Source organism: Camelina sativa, chromosome 19 (genome assembly GCF_000633955.1).
Source record: "Camelina sativa cultivar DH55 chromosome 19, Cs, whole genome shotgun sequence".
Classification (NCBI taxonomy): Eukaryota; Viridiplantae; Streptophyta; class Magnoliopsida; order Brassicales; family Brassicaceae; genus Camelina; species Camelina sativa.
This window is the reverse complement of record NC_025703.1, coordinates 6,378,415-6,402,054: the sequence shown is the minus strand read 5'-3', so window position 1 is coordinate 6,402,054 and position 23,640 is coordinate 6,378,415. Positions and strand designations below refer to the sequence as shown.

General features: G+C 37.4%; 4 protein-coding genes and 1 pseudogene across 9 annotated transcripts; 4 read left to right on the top strand and 1 right to left on the bottom strand.

The window, feature by feature from the left end:
• Nucleotides 1,002-2,059, top strand: LOC104765163 (PRA1 family protein F3). Its single transcript, XM_010488840.2, has one exon. The coding sequence runs from the start codon at nucleotides 1,287-1,289 to the stop codon at nucleotides 1,851-1,853; it is 567 nt and encodes a 188-aa protein (XP_010487142.1). The 5' UTR covers nucleotides 1,002-1,286; the 3' UTR covers nucleotides 1,854-2,059.
• LOC104765162 (PRA1 family protein F3-like) lies at nucleotides 2,949-3,894 on the top strand. The gene has a single exon (XM_010488839.2). It carries the CDS (start codon nucleotides 3,181-3,183, stop codon nucleotides 3,712-3,714), a length of 534 nt encoding a protein of 177 aa, XP_010487141.1. The 5' UTR covers nucleotides 2,949-3,180; the 3' UTR covers nucleotides 3,715-3,894.
• Nucleotides 13,648-14,452, top strand: LOC104765161 (annotated as a pseudogene).
• On the top strand, nucleotides 14,775-17,055 carry LOC104765160. Of its 3 annotated transcripts, XR_763838.2 has the most exons (11): nucleotides 14,775-15,062; nucleotides 15,176-15,238; nucleotides 15,334-15,415; nucleotides 15,491-15,565; nucleotides 15,647-15,719; nucleotides 15,816-15,858; nucleotides 16,010-16,125; nucleotides 16,252-16,321; nucleotides 16,390-16,472; nucleotides 16,592-16,726; nucleotides 16,820-17,055. XR_763838.2 is itself a non-coding variant. In XM_010488837.2 (10 exons), the coding sequence occupies exons 1-10, from the start codon at nucleotides 14,844-14,846 to the stop codon at nucleotides 16,620-16,622; spliced, it is 852 nt and encodes a 283-aa protein (XP_010487139.1). In that variant the 5' UTR covers nucleotides 14,775-14,843; the 3' UTR covers nucleotides 16,623-16,828. The 3 variants fall into 3 exon arrangements, 2 of the variants coding, with proteins under 2 accessions (XP_010487139.1, XP_010487138.1); XM_010488837.2 differs by having other exon boundaries at nucleotides 15,650-15,719; nucleotides 16,592-16,828; XM_010488836.2 differs by having other exon boundaries at nucleotides 16,592-16,828.
• Nucleotides 17,303-21,741, bottom strand: LOC104765159 (inactive protein kinase SELMODRAFT_444075-like). 4 transcript variants are annotated; one of them, XM_010488831.1, is made up of 10 exons: nucleotides 21,646-21,741; nucleotides 20,328-21,098; nucleotides 20,070-20,236; nucleotides 19,875-19,969; nucleotides 18,752-19,764; nucleotides 18,514-18,674; nucleotides 18,330-18,406; nucleotides 18,095-18,242; nucleotides 17,875-18,024; nucleotides 17,303-17,774 (listed from the first exon to the last, which is right to left on the bottom strand). In XM_010488831.1, exons 2-10 carry the CDS (start codon nucleotides 20,512-20,514, stop codon nucleotides 17,538-17,540), a joined length of 2,235 nt encoding a protein of 744 aa, XP_010487133.1. In that variant the 5' UTR covers nucleotides 20,515-21,098; nucleotides 21,646-21,741; the 3' UTR covers nucleotides 17,303-17,537. The 4 variants fall into 4 exon arrangements, with proteins under 4 accessions (XP_010487133.1, XP_010487135.1, XP_010487137.1 ...); XM_010488833.1 differs by lacking the exon at nucleotides 21,646-21,741 and adding an exon at nucleotides 21,543-21,639; XM_010488835.2 differs by lacking the exon at nucleotides 21,646-21,741 and adding an exon at nucleotides 21,462-21,529.

The following is a 23,640-nucleotide window of genomic DNA, read 5'->3' as shown; positions in this document are numbered from 1 at the left end:
TAGTACATTGGTTAAATCTCATCTGGTAGCTTCCTAGGTTCTTGATTCGAATCCTAGAGTGATAATTTAGTGTATTTTTATATTTTTGGGCATCAAAAAATTATTTTGCTTTAGTGAGCTAATAGTAATAGGTCGGGCCGATGTCACTGATACCACGAACTTCGAAGGTATGCTGTCAAAATTTAGTAAAAGGGCTTCATTTTTTAAACACCCGTAGTTAAGCATGTTACATGTCCAAGAAGTATGGTTAAGATATTCTCTTCCCATATTCAAAAATTTCGATGTTGCATATAAGATTTCCCTCTTTTTTAAATAGTCCGCTTCATAGCTGCAGAAGTTGATGATCATACAACATATGTGACTGTGAAACATCTCCGCCATCTACTTGGATTAGTGTATCTGATTAGTCGTGAGGTAACCTTTGTTGGTGATCCAGGCAAAGTTGTAATAAAGAAACACCATAGTTGTTTCATGTCATCACGCTTACATTTTGATGTGGTTTGATTTTATAGTACCTCTGGTCCAGTGTTTTGAGACACTCTTTTGTTTCTTGTTACGAATTATAAGAGCCGCCATGATTCTTGCTCGCTAATCCTAAAGTAGCCTCGCTTCGAACATGTTTGAGATATGTTTTGAACGGTCTCAAGTCAGAGAGAGCATACGATCTGTTTTGAGCTCATCTTGGTTAAGTAATTTGGTGACAAATGTAAAGGAAGCAAACGTTTGGGCATGAATCAGTATCAAGACAAAAGTAAGGGATTATAACCGTAAATAATTACTCTTTGTTCCTGCCGACATGACACGTGCCGAAAGAGTAGTTGCATGCCAGAGGACTCCGCTTGAATGCGGTCACGTGTAGCCTGTTTGACAATTCAATAATGCCATGTAGCTCCGTTACTCGGTGTTTGTTTCTTTATCGTTAATCCTTCAAACTAACTTAAATCCAACGTGTAATCATCTACTAGTACTACTAGTATATAAGTTGCCATTACCAAAAAAAATCTCGTAAATCTAAATTTACAGTTCTCAGACATTGACCATAGAGTGAATCAAATCCTCACGCTACTCTATATGTTACTACTATTATCACTGTTTTTTTGTGTGGAAAACAATCACGATCAAATTAATCTTCGTTTATCCCATAAACATATAGATTACTTTAGAAAAACGCCATATGCAAATGTGTATCACCTAATACTTGGGGACCTTTCGTAATAATTCACATATACATACAACAGTTTCCTATCATTATTTTCATTTACTACTCTCTATTCATTCAATCTCACATGACGAACTACGGCGCTATTCCGACGTCGTCCGATGGATCTCCGGTGGTGGATCTTGAGTCTATCTCACGTGCCAAGCACCGTATCGTAGCCGGACTAGCCACGCGCCGTCCTTGGAAAGTGATGTTCGATTTCCACTCCATGGGGATACCTCACGGCTTCTCCGATGCTTTTTCAAGAACCAAGAAGAATCTTGCTTACTTCCGTGTGAACTACGCTATCGTAGTCTTGATCGTTATCTTCTTCAGTTTGATCTGGCATCCGATCTCGCTCATCGTCTTCACCGTCTTGGTGTTTGTTTGGATCTTTCTTTACTTCCTCCGTGACGAACCTCTCAAAGTGTTCAGGTACCAGATCAATGATCTGACGGTGCTGATTGTTTTAGGGGTGGTAACTATCGTCCTGCTTCTGTTGACCAACGCGACGTTGAATATTATTGGTGCGGTGGTGACCGGAGCTGTGCTGGTTCTGATCCATGCGGTGGTTAGGAAGACTGAGGATCTTTTCCTGGATGAAGAGGCGGCGACGACTGAGACTTCAGGTCTGACGTCATACCCGTCGTCTTAAATCCATTGATCTCGAACTGTTAATGTATATTATCTTGTTTGTTCCTAGAAAAATATCATTTCATGCGTAATCAATTTTATTGGTGTATGTTTGGTTTGAGACTCTCTCTTTTGCTTTTGATTTTTTCAGATTTGTTTCAAGTTTAAACAATTCTAAATTGTTACAAAATAATTAATACAATAATCGTAAGGCTCAGGATTCAGGAACAGTTTCTTGTAAATGAGTAGATTTGAAAGACTTTTGAACTAAAAATATATAGGAATCATTTAGATTAGATTAACCGAGAAAAGAACATAAATCATTTGAATCAATATCTAGAAGACTAGAACTAACTCAATAATGTCAACACTTTGCTTTATTTTATTTTTGACAGGCTGCTTCGTTGTATCACCTTTTTGTCGGGTTATCTTATCTGAAAATTACGAACCACTTTTCATATTATTATTCTGTGAAAAAATACTAAGAATTATGAAAAGAAATTCACTCTAAACTAAAAACGATCGTAATGAATATTCCATTTTTAGATGCCATCAAGAAAAGACAAAAACAATTTTTTTTGTTTAAGTATACACCTACAAGCTCATGTCGGTAACATTTTAATAGGTCTTTTGAATTTACAAATGCTATGAAAAAAATCTCTATCGATACAAATAAATAATGACTTAAATTTTCGAAGTTACCAATTTGAACCAGAAAATCCCTGTAATCTAATTGGACCTTCGACGAAAAAAAAATATAATTGGACCTTTTAATTAGGCCCAATGATCTCGGCCTATAGATAAAAAATTCTAGAAGGACGCTTTTAGTTTTAGACAAATAGCAGTTTGTCACACATCTATTTACACATCAGCTCCCTTCGCCGGCAATTATCACGACCGTCAAACTCGACGCCGATCAGTACAAGAAGCAGGCACGGGAGAAAAATGGTGTATCACCAACAGTACGATCTTTACAACGTCTATCAACCTTCATTCTCATCCCCCTATAATGTCAACTCAACTCAAACACTAGACGTCGTGGCGATAATTAAGTTTCCTCCAACTTCATATTCCGACAACACGTAGTATTTCAGACATTGACCAAATTGAATAAATTCCTCACGCTACATTATTGTAACAATAATGTCACAAATCTCTGTCCAAAAATATCTCTATCTAATGTTTTTTTAAATAGCACGATCTAAATTGTCCTTTTTACTATTCCATAAGCAAATGTGTATCAATATCACCAATTCAAGAGACCTTCCGTATATATATGTAGAGTCCAAAAATCTAAATTACAACAGTCTTTAAGCTATTTTCCATTTAGTCCGATCTCTTATTCAATAATGACGAAGAACGGCGCAGTTCCGACGTCGTCTCATGCACATCCGTTAGTGGATCTCGACTCCATCTCACACACCAAGCAACGTATCAAAGACGGGCTCGCCACGCGCCGTCCTTGGAGAGTGATGTTCGATTTCCACTCCATGGGGCTACCTCGCGGTGTATCCGATGCTTTCTCAAGCATCAAGACGAATCTTGCTTACTTCCGTAGTAACTACGCAATCTTCGTCTTGACCGTCGTATTCTTCAGCCTGATCTGGCATCCGACCTCGCTCATCGTCTTCACCGTCTTGGTTTTTGTTTGGATCTTTCTCTATTTCCTGTGTGACGAGCCTCTCAAGATGTTCCGATTTCAGATCGATGATCCGACGGTGCTGATTGTTTTGTCGGTGATAACAGTCGTGCTGCTTCTCTGTACCAACGCGACGTTTAATATTATTGGTGCGCTGGTCACCGGAGCTGTGTTGGTTCTGATCCATGCGGTGGTTAGGAAGACGGAGGATCTTTTCTTGGATGAAGAGGCCACGACGACTTAGACTTCAGGGTTTACGTCATACCCTTCGTCTTACATGATTTATATCGAACTTTATGTATATTATATTGTTTTTGATCCATCTTATTTAAATTTTTATTGGTGTGAGTTTGGTTTGACACCATCTCTCTTGGTTCCGACTTTTGAGTTTTTAATTGAGTGTATAACAGTTTGATTTGAACAATTCTAACCTTTGATAACTTCGTTAGTATAATCGAGAAAAGAACATAAATCATTTGAATCAATATCGAGAAGACTAGAACTATTACTCAATAATGTCAAGAGTTTGCTTTAGTTTTATTTTTGACAGGCTGCTTCGTTGTATTACTTTTTTGCTCGGGTTATCTTATCTGAAAAATACTACCAGTAATTATGAAAAAAGTCACTGTAAACTTAAAAACGGTCGCAACGAATATTCATTTTTTTAATGCCGTCAAAAATAATAATTAAAAGTATAGAACTACAAAGCTCATGCATGTCGGTAACTTGATTGCCGGCGTCGAGTTTGATGGTCGTATTAACTAAACATTTTGTCAGTTGTCACACATCTTGTAACGAATGAGCTTATTAGTTATTACGACCGTCAAACTCGACGCCGATCAGTACAAGAAGCAGGCATCGGAGAAAATGGTGTATCACCAACAGTGAAAGTGTGAGAACTTATGATCTGAACAATGAAACAGTGATTTCTTTAAACTCTCTTTTGATTGATAGAAAATCTGTTTACAAGTTTGTTCTAAACAATTTTCTAATCTCTCAAAACTCTCTTAAAGAAACCTCAAGCTCTTTCTAAGTTCTTAGCTCTTCTCTTTTAAAGACTAAAACTTAGTATCTAGGTTAACTTTCTCTTGTTTGTGCTAAGGCTTACAATCAGCTTTCGCACCCTATTTATAGAACTAGGCCTATGCCACACAATGGCAAACTACATATTCTAATCCTAATAGGAATTGGACAATTTCCTTTTTCTTTAACAATTAGGAAATTTCCCATTTTCTTCATATTTACATTCCTATCGTAAACATGAAGCTCTTTAATCTTCTAGAAGCTTCTTGGGCCTTCTAATCCTGTGTAAATCTTCCAGCTTTATAATTACCGACATAAATAACTCGATACTCTGTTCTTGTACTAGTGTTGAGTCCTTCTGAAGTAGTTCATCCTCTTGTTCAAATGTTGCATCTTCAATCTCCCCCTTTTTAACTTTGACCTTCTCAAGCATAAGAATTATGTTGTTGGTTTAGACTTAAAACAAATAACTTTAAACCATAGTTAACCGTTCAAAAACATAAGCCAAAATGATCACCGAACCATAGTCAAACATTCAAACACAATGAACCAAAATGATCGCCGAAAGTCGAAAGTTTTAATGAAAACAAATAACTCCCCCAAAGTCTCAGACCAGCTTACAAAAACAGAAAAGTCCACCAGAATCTCAGACCAACTCACAAAAACACTCCCCCAGAGTCTCAGACCAGCTTACAAAAACAGAAAAGTCCACCAGAATCTCAGACCAACTCACAAAAACACTCCCCCAGAGTCTCAGACCAGCTCCTTCTCTTTCTCCCCCTGCTTGAGAATACAACAGTTAACAACATTTCAAATCATCTTGGAAAGTGGATGATTTTGTATGAGCCTCTGTACTACTTCCGTAAGTCTTTGCAGAGCTTATGCTGTATCGACCAATGCTTCATACAAAATATCAACATCCTCTTGACCAATGTGTGGCACACGAATGCTACCCAACTGAATAACCTCAGAAGTAGAAGAAAATCCCTCATCAGGTTGCCTGCCATCTGGAGATACTGGTGTCGACTCTTTAGTCTCAGGAATCAGTTTATGCTTAACATCATAGATATGTCCTGTTCTGGCATCCTTTGTATAAAACTCAGCATATACATCTCCCTCTTCATCTGACCACTCAAGCGGACCTTCTTGAACCCTAAGAGTTTCAAAGATTGTTCTCGGAAACACCACATAGCGAGTAGGATCTTTCCAACTTATGTTCATAATCTGATTGTAAATCAACTGCCCAAAATCAAACCGGATGCCCTTGATAATCTTGTAAACTACCCGAGCTCGCTTAACCGGAAGATGATTCCTATGTTTCGAGGGAACCCAATTGTACGCTGCTAACATTAAAAGAGCTGCACTTTCCTCAGGTAGATCCACAACTTTTAAAGTAGCCCAAGTCGACCTGTCTTCACCACTTAAAAACTCTGCAAGTTCATCTTGACTCAACTTATCTACTGTTTCATCAACTTTCTTCTCAGCTCTAGTCAAAGGTGCCATATTAAAAGCTTGATTAATTGCCTTAGGAGAAAATTCATACCAATATCCTCTCACAAACACTTGAACACCATCCCTAGCCTTTCCATTTGGCAAATTTGCATAACATTCACAAATAATCTCTTTGACATACACCGAAGGATCATGAATTGTAGGTCCAAGTCCTAACGACAATATCTTCTCAATGAACCCAAACTCATCCTTTTTAGACATATCCAATTGTCTCTCAGCCGTAAATTTCCGAGAAAAGAACTGAGAGTACCTTAATTTTGCTGCTTTGGAGACAAACACATCCGATTGAGACCCAGATTTAGCCCGAACATTTCTAGCACTTGGTTCTGCAGATCTTGGTCGTTTCGACTTGCAAGCTGATTTCTTCTTGCTAGCGGATGCCACTTCTCTATGTTTCTTGCTCCTCTGCTTCTCTGCATGTCTCTCAAGCTGTTCTTGCACAAAGATTTCTTCAACTCCAACTTCGGTATCAGACACCGAAACATGATCCTTCTTTTTCCGCTTACCAACAAACTCCACCTCGTCATCAATTGGATTTTCTCTCTCGAGATCATCTACCCCTTGATCTACTTGATTCTTCACTGATACACTTTGAGATGAATCATCATCGCTGTCGGATCCATATGGCACAATTCTTGGTTGAACTTATTCAACATCACTTGAATCATCAACCAACTGAGGTCGATTAGCATTACCAACACTTCGAGACATCTCCTGATTTCTTTCTCTTCGCACCAAACCACTTCGAGTCGCACCAACCATTATCACTAGGTTTTTTTTTTTTTTTTTTTAGAAAAAAACTTTTCGATTAGGACGAAATTGTAGAGACTCTCGATATTTCTTCCTTGTTTTAATACCCAAATCTTAATAAAATATTTTATTTTTCAACTTTAGAAAGATAATATTTTCTCATATCTCGAGCAAAATTTTCACAATATCCCAGCCATCAACCCTCGGTTTTCAGTAAACCAACACCAGAACCTTCATGTCTAAAATCAAACTGTACCAACATTAACAACCCTATTTTCTCTGGTACCAGCTATTGACCCATCTTGTGAATACTTCACATCTCACAAACACCAATTGAATTTCTCAAGGTAGAGAATCGATTAAAATCAAGAGCTTTTGTGAAAATATCAGCTAATTGTTCTTCAGTATCAACATGCTCAATTACAACTTGCTTTCTTTCAACCAGTTCTCTGATGAAGTGATGTCTCACATCAATGTGCTTTGTTCTTGAATGTTGAACTGGATTTTTAGAGATATCCATTGCACTCCTATTGTCACAATAAACTTGCAGCTCTCCTGAATCCATGCCATAATCTGCTGACAACTGCTTCATCCATAACAACTGAGTACAACAACTCTCCATTGCTATATATTCTGATTCAGCTGTAGACAAAGATACTGAATTTTTTTTCTTACTTAACCAGGCTATTAAATTGTTGCCCAGAAAGAAACATCCCCCACTAGTGCTCTTTCGATCCATTACACTTCCTGCATANAACTTTGGAACCTTCAATCATCCAAATATTCTCCTAAATATTGAGCAAATCTTTCTTTTAATAAACCAAGCACTATAACCACTGGTTTTCTCAATCCACATTAGTTTCTAATAAACCAACAACCTTCTCAAGAACTTTTAACATGTACCAAATTCTTAATCCATATCTCCTATTGTACAAGTTCTTGAACCATCATGTGACTATTCACATCTCACACACCCCAATCGAATTTCTTAATGTAGAGAATCAATTAAAGTCAAGAGCTTTTGTGAAAATATCAGCTAATTGTTCCTCAGTATCAACATGCGCAATCACAACTTGCTTTCTTTCAACCAGTTCTCTGATGAAGTGATGTCTCACATCAATATGTTTTGTTCTTGAATGTTGAACTGGATTTTTAGAGATATCAATTGCACTCCTATTGTCACAATACACTTGCAGCTCTCCTGAATCCATACCATAATCTGCTGACATCTGCTTCATCCACAACAACTGAGTACAACAACTCCCCATTGCTATATATTCTGATTCAGTTGTAGATAAAGACACTGAATTTTGTTTCTTACTCAACCAGGCTATTAGATTGTTGCCTAGAAAGAAACATCCCCCACTAGTGCTCTTTCGATCTGTTACACTTCCTGCATAGTCTGCATCACAGTAACCAACTAAACCCTTGTTTGAACCTTTAGAATACCAAATTCCAAGATCAACAGTTCCTTTAACATACTTGATAATTCGCTTGACTGCTTCAAGATGAGACTGTTTAGGTTTTGACTGATACCTTGCACATATACCCACACTGTAACTCAAGTCTGGCCTACTAGCGGTAAGATATAACAAGCTCTCAATCATCCCTCTATATTGCTTGACATCTACATCCTTGCCATCAACATCTCTTGATAGTTTCAAAGTAGTACTCATAGGTATCACAGCTTCTTTGCACTTATCCATCTGGAACTTTTTAGAAGTTGTCTAGCATAGGTACTTTGTGAAATAAAAATACCTTGTTCTGATTGTGTAATCTGCAACCCAAGTAAATACTTTAATTTTCCAACCAGACTCATCTCAAATTCTTGTGTCATACAACTCACAAACCTATCTACCAACTCCTTTGAAGTACTTCCAAAGATAATGTCATCCACATAAATTTGAACCATCATGATATCATCACCTTGTTCCAAAATAAACAGAGTCTTGTCCACACTTCCTCTGTTATAGTTTTGTTCCATAAGAAAACTAGTCAGCCTTTCATACCAAGCTCTTGGAGCCTGCTTCAATCCATAAAAAGCTTTTTTTAACTTGTACACATATTTAGGCTTAACTGAATCTTCAAAACCCTTAGGTTGATCAACATATATTTCTTCTTGTAAGATCCCATTTAAAAAAGCACTTTTGACATCTATCTGGTATACCTTGAAATTCAGGATATAAGCCGTACCCAAAAACAATCTAATTGATTCAAGTCTTGCTACTGGAGCAAATGTCTCTTCAAAGTCCACTCCTTCGATCTGAGTATACCCTTGTACAACCAACCTTGCTTTATTTCGAACCACAACTCCACTCTCATCAATATTGTTTTTGAAAATCCATTTAGTCCCAATGATATTCACATCTACTGGTCTACGAACCAGCTCCCAAACATCATTACGCTCAAACTGTTCTAGTTCTTACTCCATGGCAATTATCCAGAAATCATCTTGAACAACTTCTATGTGATTCTTTGGTTCAATCATTGACACAAAACACTCAAAGTAGACAGTTTCTAGTGTTGCATAATAACTAGTCATCTTTTTAAAATCAATCTGAACTCCTCTAGTCTCCATTCCTTCATTTATGTTTCCAATAACATCTAATGCAGAATGATTCTTGTGTACTTGTTTTGTTTCTTCAGATTTTGGAACACGATCAGAGATGTCTAGTCCAGAATCTTCATTTTGCCCTTCAGTAATACTTACTTGTTCTGCATCACTGTCTGAATCAACATTATCTCTTAAAGCAACAGACCGATCATCAAACACCACATTCACTGATTCCATAATAATCCCTGTGCGTTTGTTAAATACCCTAAATGTTGTACTACTCTCAGCATAGCCAAGAAATATCCCTTCATCACTTCTTGAATCAAATTTCCCAAGATAATCCTTGTCATTCAAAATATAGCATTTGCACCCAAAAACATGAAAGTAGCTCAAATTTGGTGTTTTTCCTTTCCACAATTCGTAAGGAGTCTTTGTTGTATCTCTTCTTACATAGACTCTGTTAACTATGTAGCATGATGTGTTCAATGCTTCAGCCCAAAACTTCTTAGGAACCTGATTTCCATGGATCATTGCTCTTGCCATTTCTTGAAGAGTTCTATTCTTTCTTTCTACCACACCATTTTGTTGAGGAGTTCTTGGAGCTGAAAACTGATGTGAAATCCCATGATGTTCACAAAATTCTTTCATAGACTCGTTTTGGAATTCTCCACCATGGTCACTTCGGATTCTCTTGATTCCACCCCTTTCATTGAGCAACTGTAAAGCCAAAATATTAAAGCTATCAACTGTATTTGACTTCTCTCGAATAAAACGAACCCAAGTATATCTGGAAAAATCATCTACTAGCACAAATACATATTTCTTCCCAGCCAAACTGTCAACTTGCATTGGTCCCATCAAATCCATATGAACCAGATCTAGAACTGATTTTGACTGTACTTCCGGAACCTTCTTATGCTGAATTTTGACTTGCTTTCCTTGATTACAAGGTCCACATACCATATTCTCCTCTCCTTTAAGTTTAGGTACTCCTCGAATAAATTCTTTATTGACAAGAGTGATTAAGTTCCTTATATTCATATGACCTAGTCGTTGATGCCAGAGATCTATACTGCCTTGAGCACTAAAACATTTGAACGAATTTCTCTGCCACATGTAGCAATTGTTCCCTGACCTTACACCATAAAGCTTGACATTGCCTGATTCATCAACCGCTTTGCAGTCTATTTTTGTAAACATAACTGTCAAGCCTTCATCACATAACTGACTGATACTTATCAAATTCGCTCGCAGTCCTTGTACCAGGTAGACATTTACTAGTTGTGGAAGTTCTGTATCACGTGTTGTACCTTTACCTTGAATGTAACCATTACTTCCATCTCCAAAGGTTATTGTGCCTCCTTTCAGTTTCTTAATATTTTACAAATTACTCTTAGTTCCTGTTATATGCCTTGAACACCCACTATCAAAGAACCAAGGCTCAGAGTCTTCTTGTTCCTCAGTAATCATAACCATGTTGCACCTAAATCCTGATGATATTGCTTCTGTTTGATACAAATTATTCTTCTTCATCCAAACCTGTCTCTTAAATCCATTCCAGAAAAATCTCCCTTGTCGCTTTAAACTATAGACTCTTTCCCAGAATTTAGAGCAATAATGTTTATAGTGTCCAAATTTTCCACAAAAATAGCAGCCTGAAGACTTCTCAGATGCGGATGTTGAAGCTTTCAAATCAGAGTGATGCACTCCAGCAGTAACAAATTTCATTGTTGTTTTCTTGTCTCCTTGGTTCTCAATAAAACCCAACCTTCTATGAGTTTTCTCAGTTCTTCCATAGCTTAAAATCTTATCAAGTTGCTTCGTTCCTGCAAACATGTGAATTTTTTTGTATTGCTGATCGAGTTCAGATTGAAGTTCTGTGGATTTCTTCTTCTCTTTAATTAATTCTTCCTCAAGCTTGTCTGCTTTTGCGGATAACACCAACTTTTCTTTCATTAAATCCACAGATTCCTTAGCAATCTTCTTTTCGTCCACCAAATTATTGTATAGTGATTTGATCACAGCTTCAAGATGAAGTTTTTCTTTGATTAAGTCTTGATTTTCCTTCCCTAAGGTAATGAGTGTTCCTCGGACTTCCTTGTAACTTTGAACAATATCAAGAACTTCCTCATCTTCTGATTCAGAATCTGTTACCTCTACTCGATTCTCAAATTCAGTAATCCCCACCATTGCTACTAGATTCATGAGTTCTTCTTCGCTACTGCTACCATCATCTGAATCATCTTCAATACTTATCATAGACTTCTCTTTCTTGTGTTTAAGGTTACTCACACATCCCTCCTGTGTATGTCATGTACCTCTGCAAATAGTGCACTTTGCATCTTGAAGCTTAATCGTTGGACACTCACGAATGAAATGTCCAAACCCTTTGCACTCATGACATTGCATATCAGCCTTCTTATCTTCACTGGTCTTTTTGAATACTCCAGTCTTTTTTTTGTGAATTACCTTGTTCTATTCTTCTTAAAGCATGATCAAATCTTCTTACTAATAAACTCACAACATCTTCTTCTCCTTGATCTGATGTGTCTCTGTTAACCGTTAAAGCTATACCTTTTGGTTTCTTAATTCCATTAAGCTCCATATCTTGAGCTTGCAGCATTCCAACCACTTCACCATAACTGAGACTGTCTAGATCATGAGAAACAGTTAGTGCAGTCTTGTATCCCGTGAACCTTGAAGGAAGACACCTTAGAAATTTCTTGACCAGCTTCTGATCCTTATAAGTCTTTCCAAGAGTTAATGCTTCCTGAGCTAATGCACTTAACTTTGAACTAAATTTNAGATCATGAGAAACAGTTAGTGCAGTCTTGTATCCCATGAACCTTGAAAGAAGACACCTTAGAAATTTCTTGACCAGCTTTTGATCCTTATAAGTCTTTCCAAGAGTTAATGTTTCCTGAGCTAACGCACTTAACTTTGAACTAAAGTCTGATATTGATTCGTGTTCTTCCATCCTTAGAATTTCGAACCGTGAAGCCAGCATGTCTTTTCTTGAGCTTTGCACTTTTGTGGTTCCTTCATACTGGATTTGTAAAATATCCCAAGCTTCTTTAGCAGTTTCACACCCCTGAATTAGATCGAACTGCTTCCTTCCTACACTGCAATGAATAGCACTCAATGCTCTTGAATTGTACTTGGATTTCTTCTGTTCTTCATCAGTCCAATCGGCTTCGGGTTTGGGAGTTCACTTGCCTGACTCGTCCTTGATCGTCGGTTCCTCCCACTTTTCCAGAACAGTCTTCAAAGCAAGACGATCAATACCTCCTATGATAGATTTGATCCTTGATTTCCAAAACCCATAGTTTCCATCATCCAAGACAACTTTGTTATTGTTGATCAGATCTCCGTAGCTTTCCATCTTGTCCGCAAAATCTCACATGTAGTAATCCGAACAAGTGTCGCTCTGATACCAATTGAAAGTGTGAGAACTTATGATCTGAACAATGAAACAATGATTTCTTTAAACTCTCTTTTGATTGATAGAAAATCTATTTACAAGTTTGTTCTAAACAATTTTCTAATATCTCAAAACTCTCTTAAAGAAACCTCAAGCTCTTTCTAAGTTCTTAGCTCTTCTATTTTAAAGACTAAAACTTAGTAGCTATGTAACTTTCTCTTGTTTGTGCTAAGGCTTACAATCAGCCTTTGCACCCTATTTATAGAACTAGGTCTATGCCACACAATGGCAAACTACCTATTCTAATCATAATAGGAATTGGACAATTTCCTTTTTTCTTTAACAATTAAGAAATTTCCCACTTTTTTCATGTTTACATTCCTATCGTAAACATGAAGCTCTTTAATCTTCTAGAAGCTTCTTGGGCCTTCTAATCCTGTGTAAATCTTCCAGCTTTACAATTGCCGACATAAATAGCTCGATACTCTGTTCTTGTACTAGTGTTGAGTCCTTCTGAAGTAGTTCATCCTCTTGTTCAAATGTTGCATCTTCAAACAGTACGATCTTTACAACATCTATCAACCTTCATTCAGTCATTCTCATCCTCCATAATATTGTCAACTCAACTCAAACACTAGAAGACGTGGCGATCAAGTTTTGTAATTCCTCCAACTTCATATTCCAAGAACACGTATTTCAGACATTGACCAAATTGAATTAATTCCTCACGCTACATTATTGTAATAATTTTATCACAAATCTCTGTCAAAAAATATCTCGATCTAATGTTTTTTTTATAATTAGCATGATCTAATTAATTTGTCTGTTTGACAAAAAAAAATGTTTTGACAAAAAAAAATAATTAAATTGTCTGTTATATTCTATAAGCAAATGTGTACCAATATCATCAATTCAAGAGACCTTCCGTATATGTATACATATATATAGTCCAAAGTCCAAACTATAAACTAGAACAGTCTTTTAAGTTATTTCCATTTAGTCCTCTTATTCAATAATGTCGAACTTCATATTAAAAAAAGATTTGACGAACGACGGCGCAGTTCCGACGTCGTCTCATGGACTTCCGTTAGTGGATCTAGACTCCATCTCACACACCAAGCAACGTATCAAAGACGGGCTCGCCACGCGCCGTCCATGGAAAGTAATGTTCGATTTCCACTCCATGGGGCTACCTCACGGCGTCTCCGATGCTTTCTCAAGAATCAAGACGAATCTCGCTTACTTCCGTAGTAACTACGCAATCGTCGTCTTGAACGTCATATTCTTCAGCCTGATCTGGCATCCGACCTCGCTCTTCCTCTTCGGGGGCTTGCTTCTCCTCTGGATCTTTCTTTATTTCTTCCGTGACGAGCCTCTCAAGTTGTTCCGATTTCAGATCGACGATCGGGTCGTCCTGATTGTTCTGTCCGTGATAACCGTCGCTTGTCTTATGTTGTTCACCGACGCGACGTTTAATATTGTTGCGGCGTTAATGGCCGGAGCTGTGTTGGTTCTGATCCATGCGGCGGTTAGGAGGACGGAGGATCTTTTCTTGGATGAAGAGGCCGCGACGACGACTTAGACTTCAGGGTTTACGTCATACCCTTCGTCTTAAATCTATTTGCTAATCTCGAACTTTATGCATATTATATTGTTTTGGATCATCTTATTTGAATTTTTATTGGTGTGAGTTTGGTTTGAGACTCTCTTTCTCGGTTTCGACTTTTGAGTTTCTTTAATTGGGTGGATAAGAGTTTGATTTGCACAGTTCTAAACTTTGACAACTTCGTTAGTATAATCGAAAGACTCATGAAAAAGAATCTCGTAAATAAAAAATAGGAATCGATGAGGCCATGAAAAATCTCTATCAATATTCAATACAAAAAAGTTTTAGCTTCAAATAGAAGTTGACAAGTTGTAGCTTAAACAATTTGGAGCCAAAAACATACCAGTTGTTAAAGTTTGAATATTAATGGGCTTTTCGTTAGGCCCAATAGTAAGAGCCCGTTTTGAAGGGATGCCAATTTAACAGTGTGTGTGTCATACATCTACACGTCAGCTTCCTTCGCCGGCGATTATTACAATCGTCAACCTCGCCGCCGGCCAGAGATTAATGGCGTATCACCAACCGTTCGATCCTTACCACGTCTATCTACCTCATTCTCATCCACATCCTCTTCCGCCACAGTTCCCCGACGAACCCGGGGCGATTAACACGCTCTTTGTCTCTGGCTTGCCTAACGATGTTAAGGCTCGTGAGATCCACAATCTCTTCCGCCGCCGTCACGGATTCGAGTCTTGTCAGCTCAAGTACACTGGACGCGGTGATCAGGTTCTCTAATTTACTCCTCCAATTTCTGTTTTTGATTTCCATTTTTAGGAATTTATGATTCTATCTATCAATGTTGAGCTTTCTGAAATCAGCTCTTTTACTGGTTATGTCAGGTTGTGGCGTTTGCAACATTCACGAGTCATGGGTTCGCTATGGCTGCATTGAGTGAACTAAATGTAAGCTTCACTTCGATCGATGTGTTGACTCTTTTGGTGATGGTTGTTACATTATATTCTGAAAAGGTCTTGTGTACATTGTGTACTGTGTTTAGGGTGTGAAGTTTGATCCTCAAACAGGATCCACTCTACATATAGAACTAGCTAGATCAAACTCTAGAAGAAAAGAAAGACCAGGTATTTTTAGACTTTACTCTCTTCTTGCTATTGAGGTAGTGTGGTAGAGACATAATGAACCGTCTGTGTGGATAGGAAGTGGGCCTTATGTTGTGATTGATAACAGAAACAAGAAACCGTCTAAGTCTCAGGATGACCAGAGTGATGAAGGTAATGTTCTGGTTACCTTGTCGATTCCGAATTTTCTTTATGTATGCTTTTTGTTTCTGAATGATCTTTGAATACATTTAGTAGATAGCGATCCTGATGAGGCGCAGGAACCTGGTAGTAGCGGTTCTCCAAAGGAAAACGATAATTCCAAAAGGTTGAAAAATGATTATTTAGTAGGCTGGTTTTGTAGTCTTCTATGTCAAAAGCAGTTGACTAATGCCAACCAACTGATTTCGTTGTTAATTTACAGTGAAGCGGAATCTGATCAAGACAGTAAGGCACCATCTGCTAATGTAAGTACTGTACAAGCCAAATCTAATCTTTCAACCTGTTGCTATCTCTCTTTCTCTAATTTGTTGAAGATTTAAGAAATGTTATTTATTACTATAAGGTACTTCCATATAAACTTGTTTATTTCAGTAGCTTATTGACGCATTTCTACAGGGGCATTTGGAAAAAGCATGTGAAGGAAGTTTTGGTGCTCGACCATGTTCAACCTTGTTTATAGCTAATCTAGGGCCTAATTGTACAGAAGAGGAACTTAAACAACTTCTATCTAGGTAAACTTGTGCAATTGCTTAAAAGTTAAAACCTATAGCATCAAGATTTGCAGATTTCTTCAAAACTCATTGTATTTTGCCTTTCAAAAAAAAAAAGAAGATTGAACTGAATTCGTTTCCTTACAGATATCCTGGTTTCAATATCATGAAAATCAGAGCAAGAGGTGGAATGCCAGTTGCTTTTGCTGATTTTGAGGTATAAGTTGTTTATGCATTCTTATAATTTTGTCTTGCAGTCTGTATTCTTACTCTCAGCAATAACAGGAAATCGAGCAAGCTACTGATGTCATGAATGAACTTCAAGGGTACCTCTTATCCTCTTCAGACCGAGGCGGCATGCATATAGAGTAAGAGTAGTTTTTCTTACATTATATTGATTAGTTTAAATTTGACAGTCTGCCTGATTATTACACTCATGGCTATTAGAGCTAACCAAAGTTCACACTCTGTTTATTAATTCTTCTAGATATGCAAGATCGAAGATGAGGAAACAGTAAAGATTTTCGCAACCCTAGAGTAGAGTCTCACTTCTCGTAATGTACCACATGCCAATAGTATTCTCTTCTGAAAACGAGATAGAGATCATAAGCAAATGAGAGCTGTATGTCTTATTTGAAATTTCCCCTGACTATTTGTTCTCATGAATTTGGATCTACTTCTACGCTGAATCTTACTTCGAGATATATGTGTACAGATATTTATTCAAAACTCCAAAAATTTTCTATTAAGACCTCTAAAGATGTATAATAAGCACACAGAAGATTTTAAATGGGGATGGAGAGAGACAATCAGCCATTGTCATAATCCAGTGAGTAAACATCCATGGAACGTCATTTAATCACTGCCCCACCAGTCCAAGACATTTTTGGGCGTTTCTTGTGTGTTTTAAATTTGAGAAAATTGTTAATTGGTGATGTGGATAAGTAGAAAAGATACCCTGGACCCTATGCAAGTATGCATCACTGTTGTAACAGGCAAAGTCAGATTCAGATTCAGACCTAACTTCTTTCTCTCTCTCTCCCTCTCCCTCTCATGTATCATTATTACATTTTGGAGACTTCCAAATTCCAATGTCGATACCGTGGGAGTAAGGAAAAAAGCCTTCTCATTGTTTTGTTTTCTCATGTTCCTCTCTCTCCTCTGCAGGACAATTCTGTTGACTCTTCAAAACCAATAATTCAAATTCGAAAGAAGAAAAGGCCTCTTGTTGTTTTGTGCTTTTAACAATTTCAAATTCCTTGATAAACATATTTAGGCATTTAGCAACTGTTTTTGCATCTTACCCCGCTATACAAACAAAAAATTGCTGTGTTGCCAGCTTTGGACCAACATTACTCAAAACAGGGGACCTTACTAAAATACCCTATTAACTAAACTTTTCATAAAAAACAGTAACTCAGCTGTCTTGATCTTTAGTATTGCTTGTTGTTGTGGTTTAGTTCAAACCTCTGACTTCTTTCTCTCTCCCTCAAAGCTAGTCTTGGCGTTTCAATAGAAAGCCTTTCACTGAACATGTCCGAACCATCATTTGTTACGTGACCACTGTAATGATCCGCCCAGAACCGCCCGCTTCTGTTGCCTGCATCTGAACCTGGTGTTGATGCATAGTTTCCATCCATTATCATATCTCCTTCCAGTATACGCAACACCTTCATTATTGACCAGATGTCTTTTAGTATCATCAGAAAAATTAAATTGAATGATCCGAATGAGACTGAAAAAATGATTTCAAGGGGTTCTTTTGATTACCTGAGACATGCGTGGCCTCAAAAGTGGATCTCTCCGTATGCACAATGAAGCTGCATGAAGCATACAAATGACCTCACTTTCTACAAAATGGTTGCCAAGCCTCGGATCGATAAGTTCATCTACCGCATATTCTTCTAGTAGCGGACGTGCCTGAGATAACAACAATCATCAGTTCTATCACTTATTACTTTGCTGAAAAATTAAGATATGAATTTCTTACCCATTCAGTGAGGCATTGCTGGCCTTTCGGCCTGGAGATATCAATGGCTTTGCGGCCAGTTACTAGCTCAACTAGAACAACCCCAAACGAGTAGACATCGGCTTTTTCTGTGATTTGCCCACTTTGAGCATATTCTGGGGCTAAGTAGCTACACACCAACAAAGTACTTTCCTTTAGCAATAGAAAAATTGTTCAAGTAGAAGGAAGAAAACTATAAATTTAGTTGATGTCTCACCCGAACGTTCCTATCACTCGTGTATCTACACCCAGTTCTCCATCAGGCTGCCATCTCGCTAGGCCAAAATCTCCAACCTGATAACATTATGAAGGAAACTCAGGACGAAGCATATGTAAACAGACACACAGTTTAAAGCATGTGCTGTTACAATGAATGAGCAAAGCAATATTTATATACATACCAGTGGCTCATTATCATGAGTGATGAGGATGTTGTTCGGACGCATGTCTCGGTGGACAATACAGCCAACTCTGCATTCTTCGTGAAGATACCGAAGACCTCTAGCAGCTCCAACGGCAATCTTTTGCCGTGCTGACCATTCCAGAGTTTCCTTTTGGCGACCTAGATAAGAGCTTGACACTAAGCAAACACATTTTCTACCACAAAGAGTTCAAATGGGAAATTCTAGGGAACATTACCATATAGATGGGAATCAAGTGAACCGTTGCATATGTATTCGTAGACCAGGAGCCGTCTGCTGTCTTCAATGCAGAAACCAATTAGCATAACGACATTTCTATGCTGAGCACAGCTGAGAACTTCCACTTCGGAGCAAAACTCTACATCTCCCTGAGAACTGGCCAGTTTGTGTTGCTTCACTGCAACTACCTGACCTTCCGGTAGCACACCACGATGAACAGATCCATAACCACCTTCAGCCAAAAAGTTAGCCTGTGAAAACCCACCTGTTGCAAGCTCTAACTCTGCGTATGAAAACAGCCTTGGAGGTTTCCCAAATACTGGTGCCTTGTGCTGGCAGATAGAACAGAGAGGAGGAGGACCAGGGGGAGCACTTCGAGAGAGTGATATTGCATCTCTTAGGCTTCCACTAAATTCCATATCAATCCTTCGACTAGACGACAAGCCAGCTTCTACATCAAGTTTAGAGAACTTTTCAAGCAAGGCTTTTGTAGTGGAAATTTGTGCCCTATCATCATTTTTCCATAGGCTATCTTCAGCCTCCTGCGATGACTGGCGATGGTTGCTAATATATTCTGATATCCATGGCTGAAATCTCATACTCGTCGACGCTAATGACTGATTTTCACTCTCCGTTTCAGCGCCAGAATCATCATCATTTTCCTTGATAACCAATGATCCATCCTTCTTCATGTATCCGTTCATTCCCAGTGTGAAAAAAGGTGAAGTTCCCGGATCAGAGCTCGACACTGATGAAGTCCCCGCTTCTGTACTTGTGAATGGTGTCCCCAGCTCAGGGCTGCTAGTAGGAGTTACAGGTAGTCCTTTTGAGTTCTTGGCTTGTTTTTCAGACGCTGCTTCTGGTCCAGTTGGTAAAGGAGACTCTTTGTCAGCATCCTTCTTAGGCGATCCAACCAAGTTTAAGCGTAAAACTTTTGCCTGAGAACGCTTCATTACCACAATGTTACACTGTAATTCATCCATACACCGTTTCTCTTCCTGCTTGAGGTGTCTGCAAGACAAACCACACAGCACATATTAGTGAAAGTAAATTATAATTGTTTAACCCATCATTAAGAGATCTTCCCATATAACGTTCTTAGTATGAGAGTAGATTATTACTTGTCCAGTACTACCCAGTTTGCTTGGGCTTTCTTTGACTCAGAAGCAACTGCTCCGTAGGGTGATCCAGAAACAATCTTAATCTTGACATTTATCTTCAAAGCAAAACACAAACAACAAAATAGCATGAGAAACAACATGTGATGGTTTCACAGGATCATCATAGGTAAAACAAGCCTGCCTAGAGAAACCAACCTTATTGGGATCATATACATCGTGAAGCTGGAGAATCATTTGGGAACAAGTGTCAGTGAGATCACTCTTTATCTCAGGTAGTGCTTCAGAATGTGATTTCCGATGGCCACTTGCACAATCCCCAGCAAACATAGGGAAACTCCTAGTGAAACCCCAAAGCTTTCGTCCTACACATTCATCAGAAAGCAAATGAGAAAAAGGATCAATCAAGACCAGAACAAAAATGATAACAAAACAGCGACAAGAAAAAGTACAAACCAGAGTTGTGAGAAGGGACAACAACAATGAGGGTAATGCAATCCCCAGGCTGAACGACATGAGTCAAAGCCCAAATCAAGGCTGTCTTTGGAATCTCCCTAGAGGCTTTAACAGCCACAATAACCTTTTGAGCTCCATCAGATACAAGAGGCTTTTCCTGCTTCCCTCGCTTCTGAAGTCGACTCATTTGAAGATTACAATACCCCAGAAAGAAAGAAGAGAAGAGAGGAGAATGCAAAGAGATTTTCTTGACCCTGTTGTGTTTTCTCTTTAGAAGAAGAACACAATCCTCAGAGAAAACTGTACTTTGTTGGAGAGATAGATAAAAAAAAGGGCTGAATAGATTCTGGAAGATACCAAGTTTCTAGCTTTGCATTATTTTGAGAATGCCCCCACCAAGTTGGAAATCAAGACAAGAACCAAAGACTCTCTCACCTTTTGATTGCAGATGAATACAAAAAAACTCACAGACTTTGACAATACCTCTGCTCTCTGCTTCTTCTTTTTTTTTTTTTTACCACTTTCTCCAATGAATCACATGAAACTGAAAAAAGAACACAGTACCAAGAAAGATCCTTTCTTTTCTTCTGTCCACACACCCCAACGGATTCAGCTCCAAGATCCCAAAGAAAGATGCCTCAAATAGATTCCTTATCCTCTCAATTAATCCCCAAATCAATTGAATAACTTTATTGAATCTTCTTCCTTCTCTGTTGTCAAATCACTCATTTCTTCAAGTCAAAGCTATAAACAGCCTCTTTGATTTTGGATCTGACACAAAACAAAATAGACACTGTTTAGGAATTCTCTACCTTTATCAAGACAAAGACCACAAAAGAATCACTTAAAAAAAGCTATTCTCAACCTCAAAATTTCATCATCTGCAATATACAAAAGAAACAAAAAATCGCAATGGAGGAAGAAGATGAAAAACCTCGAAATCGAAATCCTTAATAAAGAAAAAACACACAGAAACTAGAAGAAGAAGAGAACAAAAACGATTTGACTGAACCAAAAAGAAAAAAAAGGAAATTTTTTCGCAATAAACCAATACGAAGGGATGATAGATACAGAGAGAGAGAGAGAGATGTATAGATGATTTTAAGACATATTCAATTGTTATTAATCACTTACTGCCAGAGAGATACTAAATAATAATTTTACTATTACGCAGAACCACAGCTACAAAAAAAAATTCACCAGCGAAGCTCTCACATGAATTTCACCGCCATGAAAATAGATAGGAGACGATGGAGTGAGACCAGACGAGAAGAAGAAGAAGAGAACAGGAACAAAATTTTAGGGAAAGTGATCTTACCAGCAGAGCAGAAGCATTGGATTTTTTCAATAATTTAATTGTTTTTTTTTTTTGTCTGTCTTCAATTCAAGTAAGGGCTTCTTCTTCTTCTCCTTTCACATCAAAAAGCACGACTTCAGAGAGAGAGAGAGAGAGAGATAGTACTAATTTTGCTGCTGCTGCTGAGAGGTAGAAACTAGGAGATAACCGCGAAAATATGTTTAGGTTTTTTTTTCTTCACCCTCTAGTCCTATTTTTTAGTCTAATCTCTCTTCTCTTCTTATGTGTTGCTCTGTTTTGTAACTACTCTTCTAACTACTTATATGATTATGTCTAATGATGAAAGCTTCTCTTTATAATTAATAGTATCTCTTGTGTCTTTTCCAATGCTACTCCTTTTTTCATGTTTTAATGAAATATAAGTATAGATTATGTTATGTTTTAGCCTTTTTGAATAAATAAACTTATTATAATTATCTTAATTTAAACTTTGAATGATTTCAACTAAAAAGCTTTTGGGTTATTATTATTATCTAAGTATGTATTGACTTTTTAACTAAATATTAAAGATTAGGCTTTGGGAAACCACTATACCTTTATAGGTCCCAGTTTGACTATGGGACTAAATCTGAAAAGTGAAAACTCAAATTTTGTGAATTATATAACCACAAAAATGATCATAAACAAGTGATTAGCACGAAAAATGATCACAATCATAAACTCAAATCTCTCTAAATTTTTTTTTGTGTTACTTGTATTTTAGTTATTTTTACCCAGATTTATGTAAACAAGTGAATGTAAAATGATCACAATGAAATTGCTTTTTTCACATATCCCATATATACATAATGATATGAAAGATAGCCAGATTTGTTGTATTTAATGTTCGTTGCTAATTACACGTATTTGAATTTTGCTTAGCTCCAAAATTGCTTGAACTGAAAGATAGCCAATGTTGGTCTTTATACTTTTCTCCTTTACCAGTAGTTGTTACTTTGTTAGTACTTAGTATTATAGTATAGAATAGACTATATTATTAGCTTATAAAGAACTCTTTAGTTTGAATTTAAACTTCTTCTTTTTTGTAGCTTTCTGACCATATACTTTAGTTTCTCCTAAATACCCTCTCGATCACCAAAATCCAAAATTATCAAATGTGACATAAACCAACGTTTTGTTACCTCGGGAAATGGAACATTTTGAATCAAATTTTTGAATCAAACGGAGTCTCCATCTCTAAACGTGATTTTTTAAAGAAGAAAACGTACATACTCTTTTTATAAATACCAATTTTCAAAGCTGACAAAAACAAGTACGTAGTCACACAGCCGACACATTTGATCAAATTTTGCAAGTTGGATTATTCAAAATTATATAACTATGGTCATGTAATTACAATAAATAATTGCTAACAACCATTCAAAACTAAAATAAACGAGGCAAACCTTACTTACTTCTTAATATAATAAAAATAAATCGAATTCTTTATAAAGAAACCTGTGATTGGTTATGCATGAATTCAAATAAAGTGGAATTCATCGGATCGGATTATATTAGACAATGTGAAAGTTAATTACAAGTATTCTAGTATGCAAGAGACAAAAAAAAGAGAGAGAGAGGAGATGGTCCAAAATGTGTAAGTATAGAACAGAGCACAATCACAGGTAGTTCAGGTTCGGTGTCATGTAGTAAACCTCCGTAGGTCCGTCCAACCCATACACCCTATCCCCCCTAATCATTATCTTTCTAATTCCACTCTTTTAAAAAATTTGTTTTCTCATTATTACAAATTTTAAATACTAAAATATTCAAATCATGTGGTCCTCTATGCAAATTTCCACACGACGCATGATCCCACGATAGTATATCTCTGAACACAAAATAAAATCTAATTCGATTTACAATTTTGGTTTTTCATCTTTTTGCAAAGATAGTTCGATAGTAATAGTTAGTTTGTTGTTTGAATCTGGTTAGTGTTGGAGAGTTGAGACAATTAATCTAGTTACGGGTTAATTA

What these genes read in the sequence shown, in the direction of transcription:
- LOC104765162 (XM_010488839.2), top strand. Translation starts at nt 3,181, where the DNA reads ATGACGAAGAACGGCGCAGTTCCGACGTCGTCTCATGCACATCCGTTA.
- LOC104765163 (XM_010488840.2), top strand. Translation starts at nt 1,287, where the DNA reads ATGACGAACTACGGCGCTATTCCGACGTCGTCCGATGGATCTCCGGTG.
- LOC104765159 (XM_010488831.1), bottom strand. Translation starts at nt 20,514, where the DNA reads ATGAGTCGACTTCAGAAGCGAGGGAAGCAGGAAAAGCCTCTTGTATCT. An exon ending in TGTCCCTTCTCACAACTCTG is followed by an intron (nt 20,237 to 20,327) that starts GTTTGTACTTTT and finishes ATGAATGTGTAG; the next exon opens with GACGAAAGCTTTGGGGTTTC. An exon ending in ATGTATATGATCCCAATAAG is followed by an intron (nt 19,970 to 20,069) that starts GTTGGTTTCTCT and finishes TTTGCTTTGAAG; the next exon opens with ATAAATGTCAAGATTAAGAT.
- LOC104765160 (XM_010488836.2), top strand. Translation starts at nt 14,844, where the DNA reads ATGGCGTATCACCAACCGTTCGATCCTTACCACGTCTATCTACCTCAT. An exon ending in TTGCTTTTGCTGATTTTGAG is followed by an intron (nt 16,322 to 16,389) that starts GTATAAGTTGTT and finishes CAGCAATAACAG; the next exon opens with GAAATCGAGCAAGCTACTGA. An exon ending in CGAGGCGGCATGCATATAGA is followed by an intron (nt 16,473 to 16,591) that starts GTAAGAGTAGTT and finishes TAATTCTTCTAG; the next exon opens with ATATGCAAGATCGAAGATGA.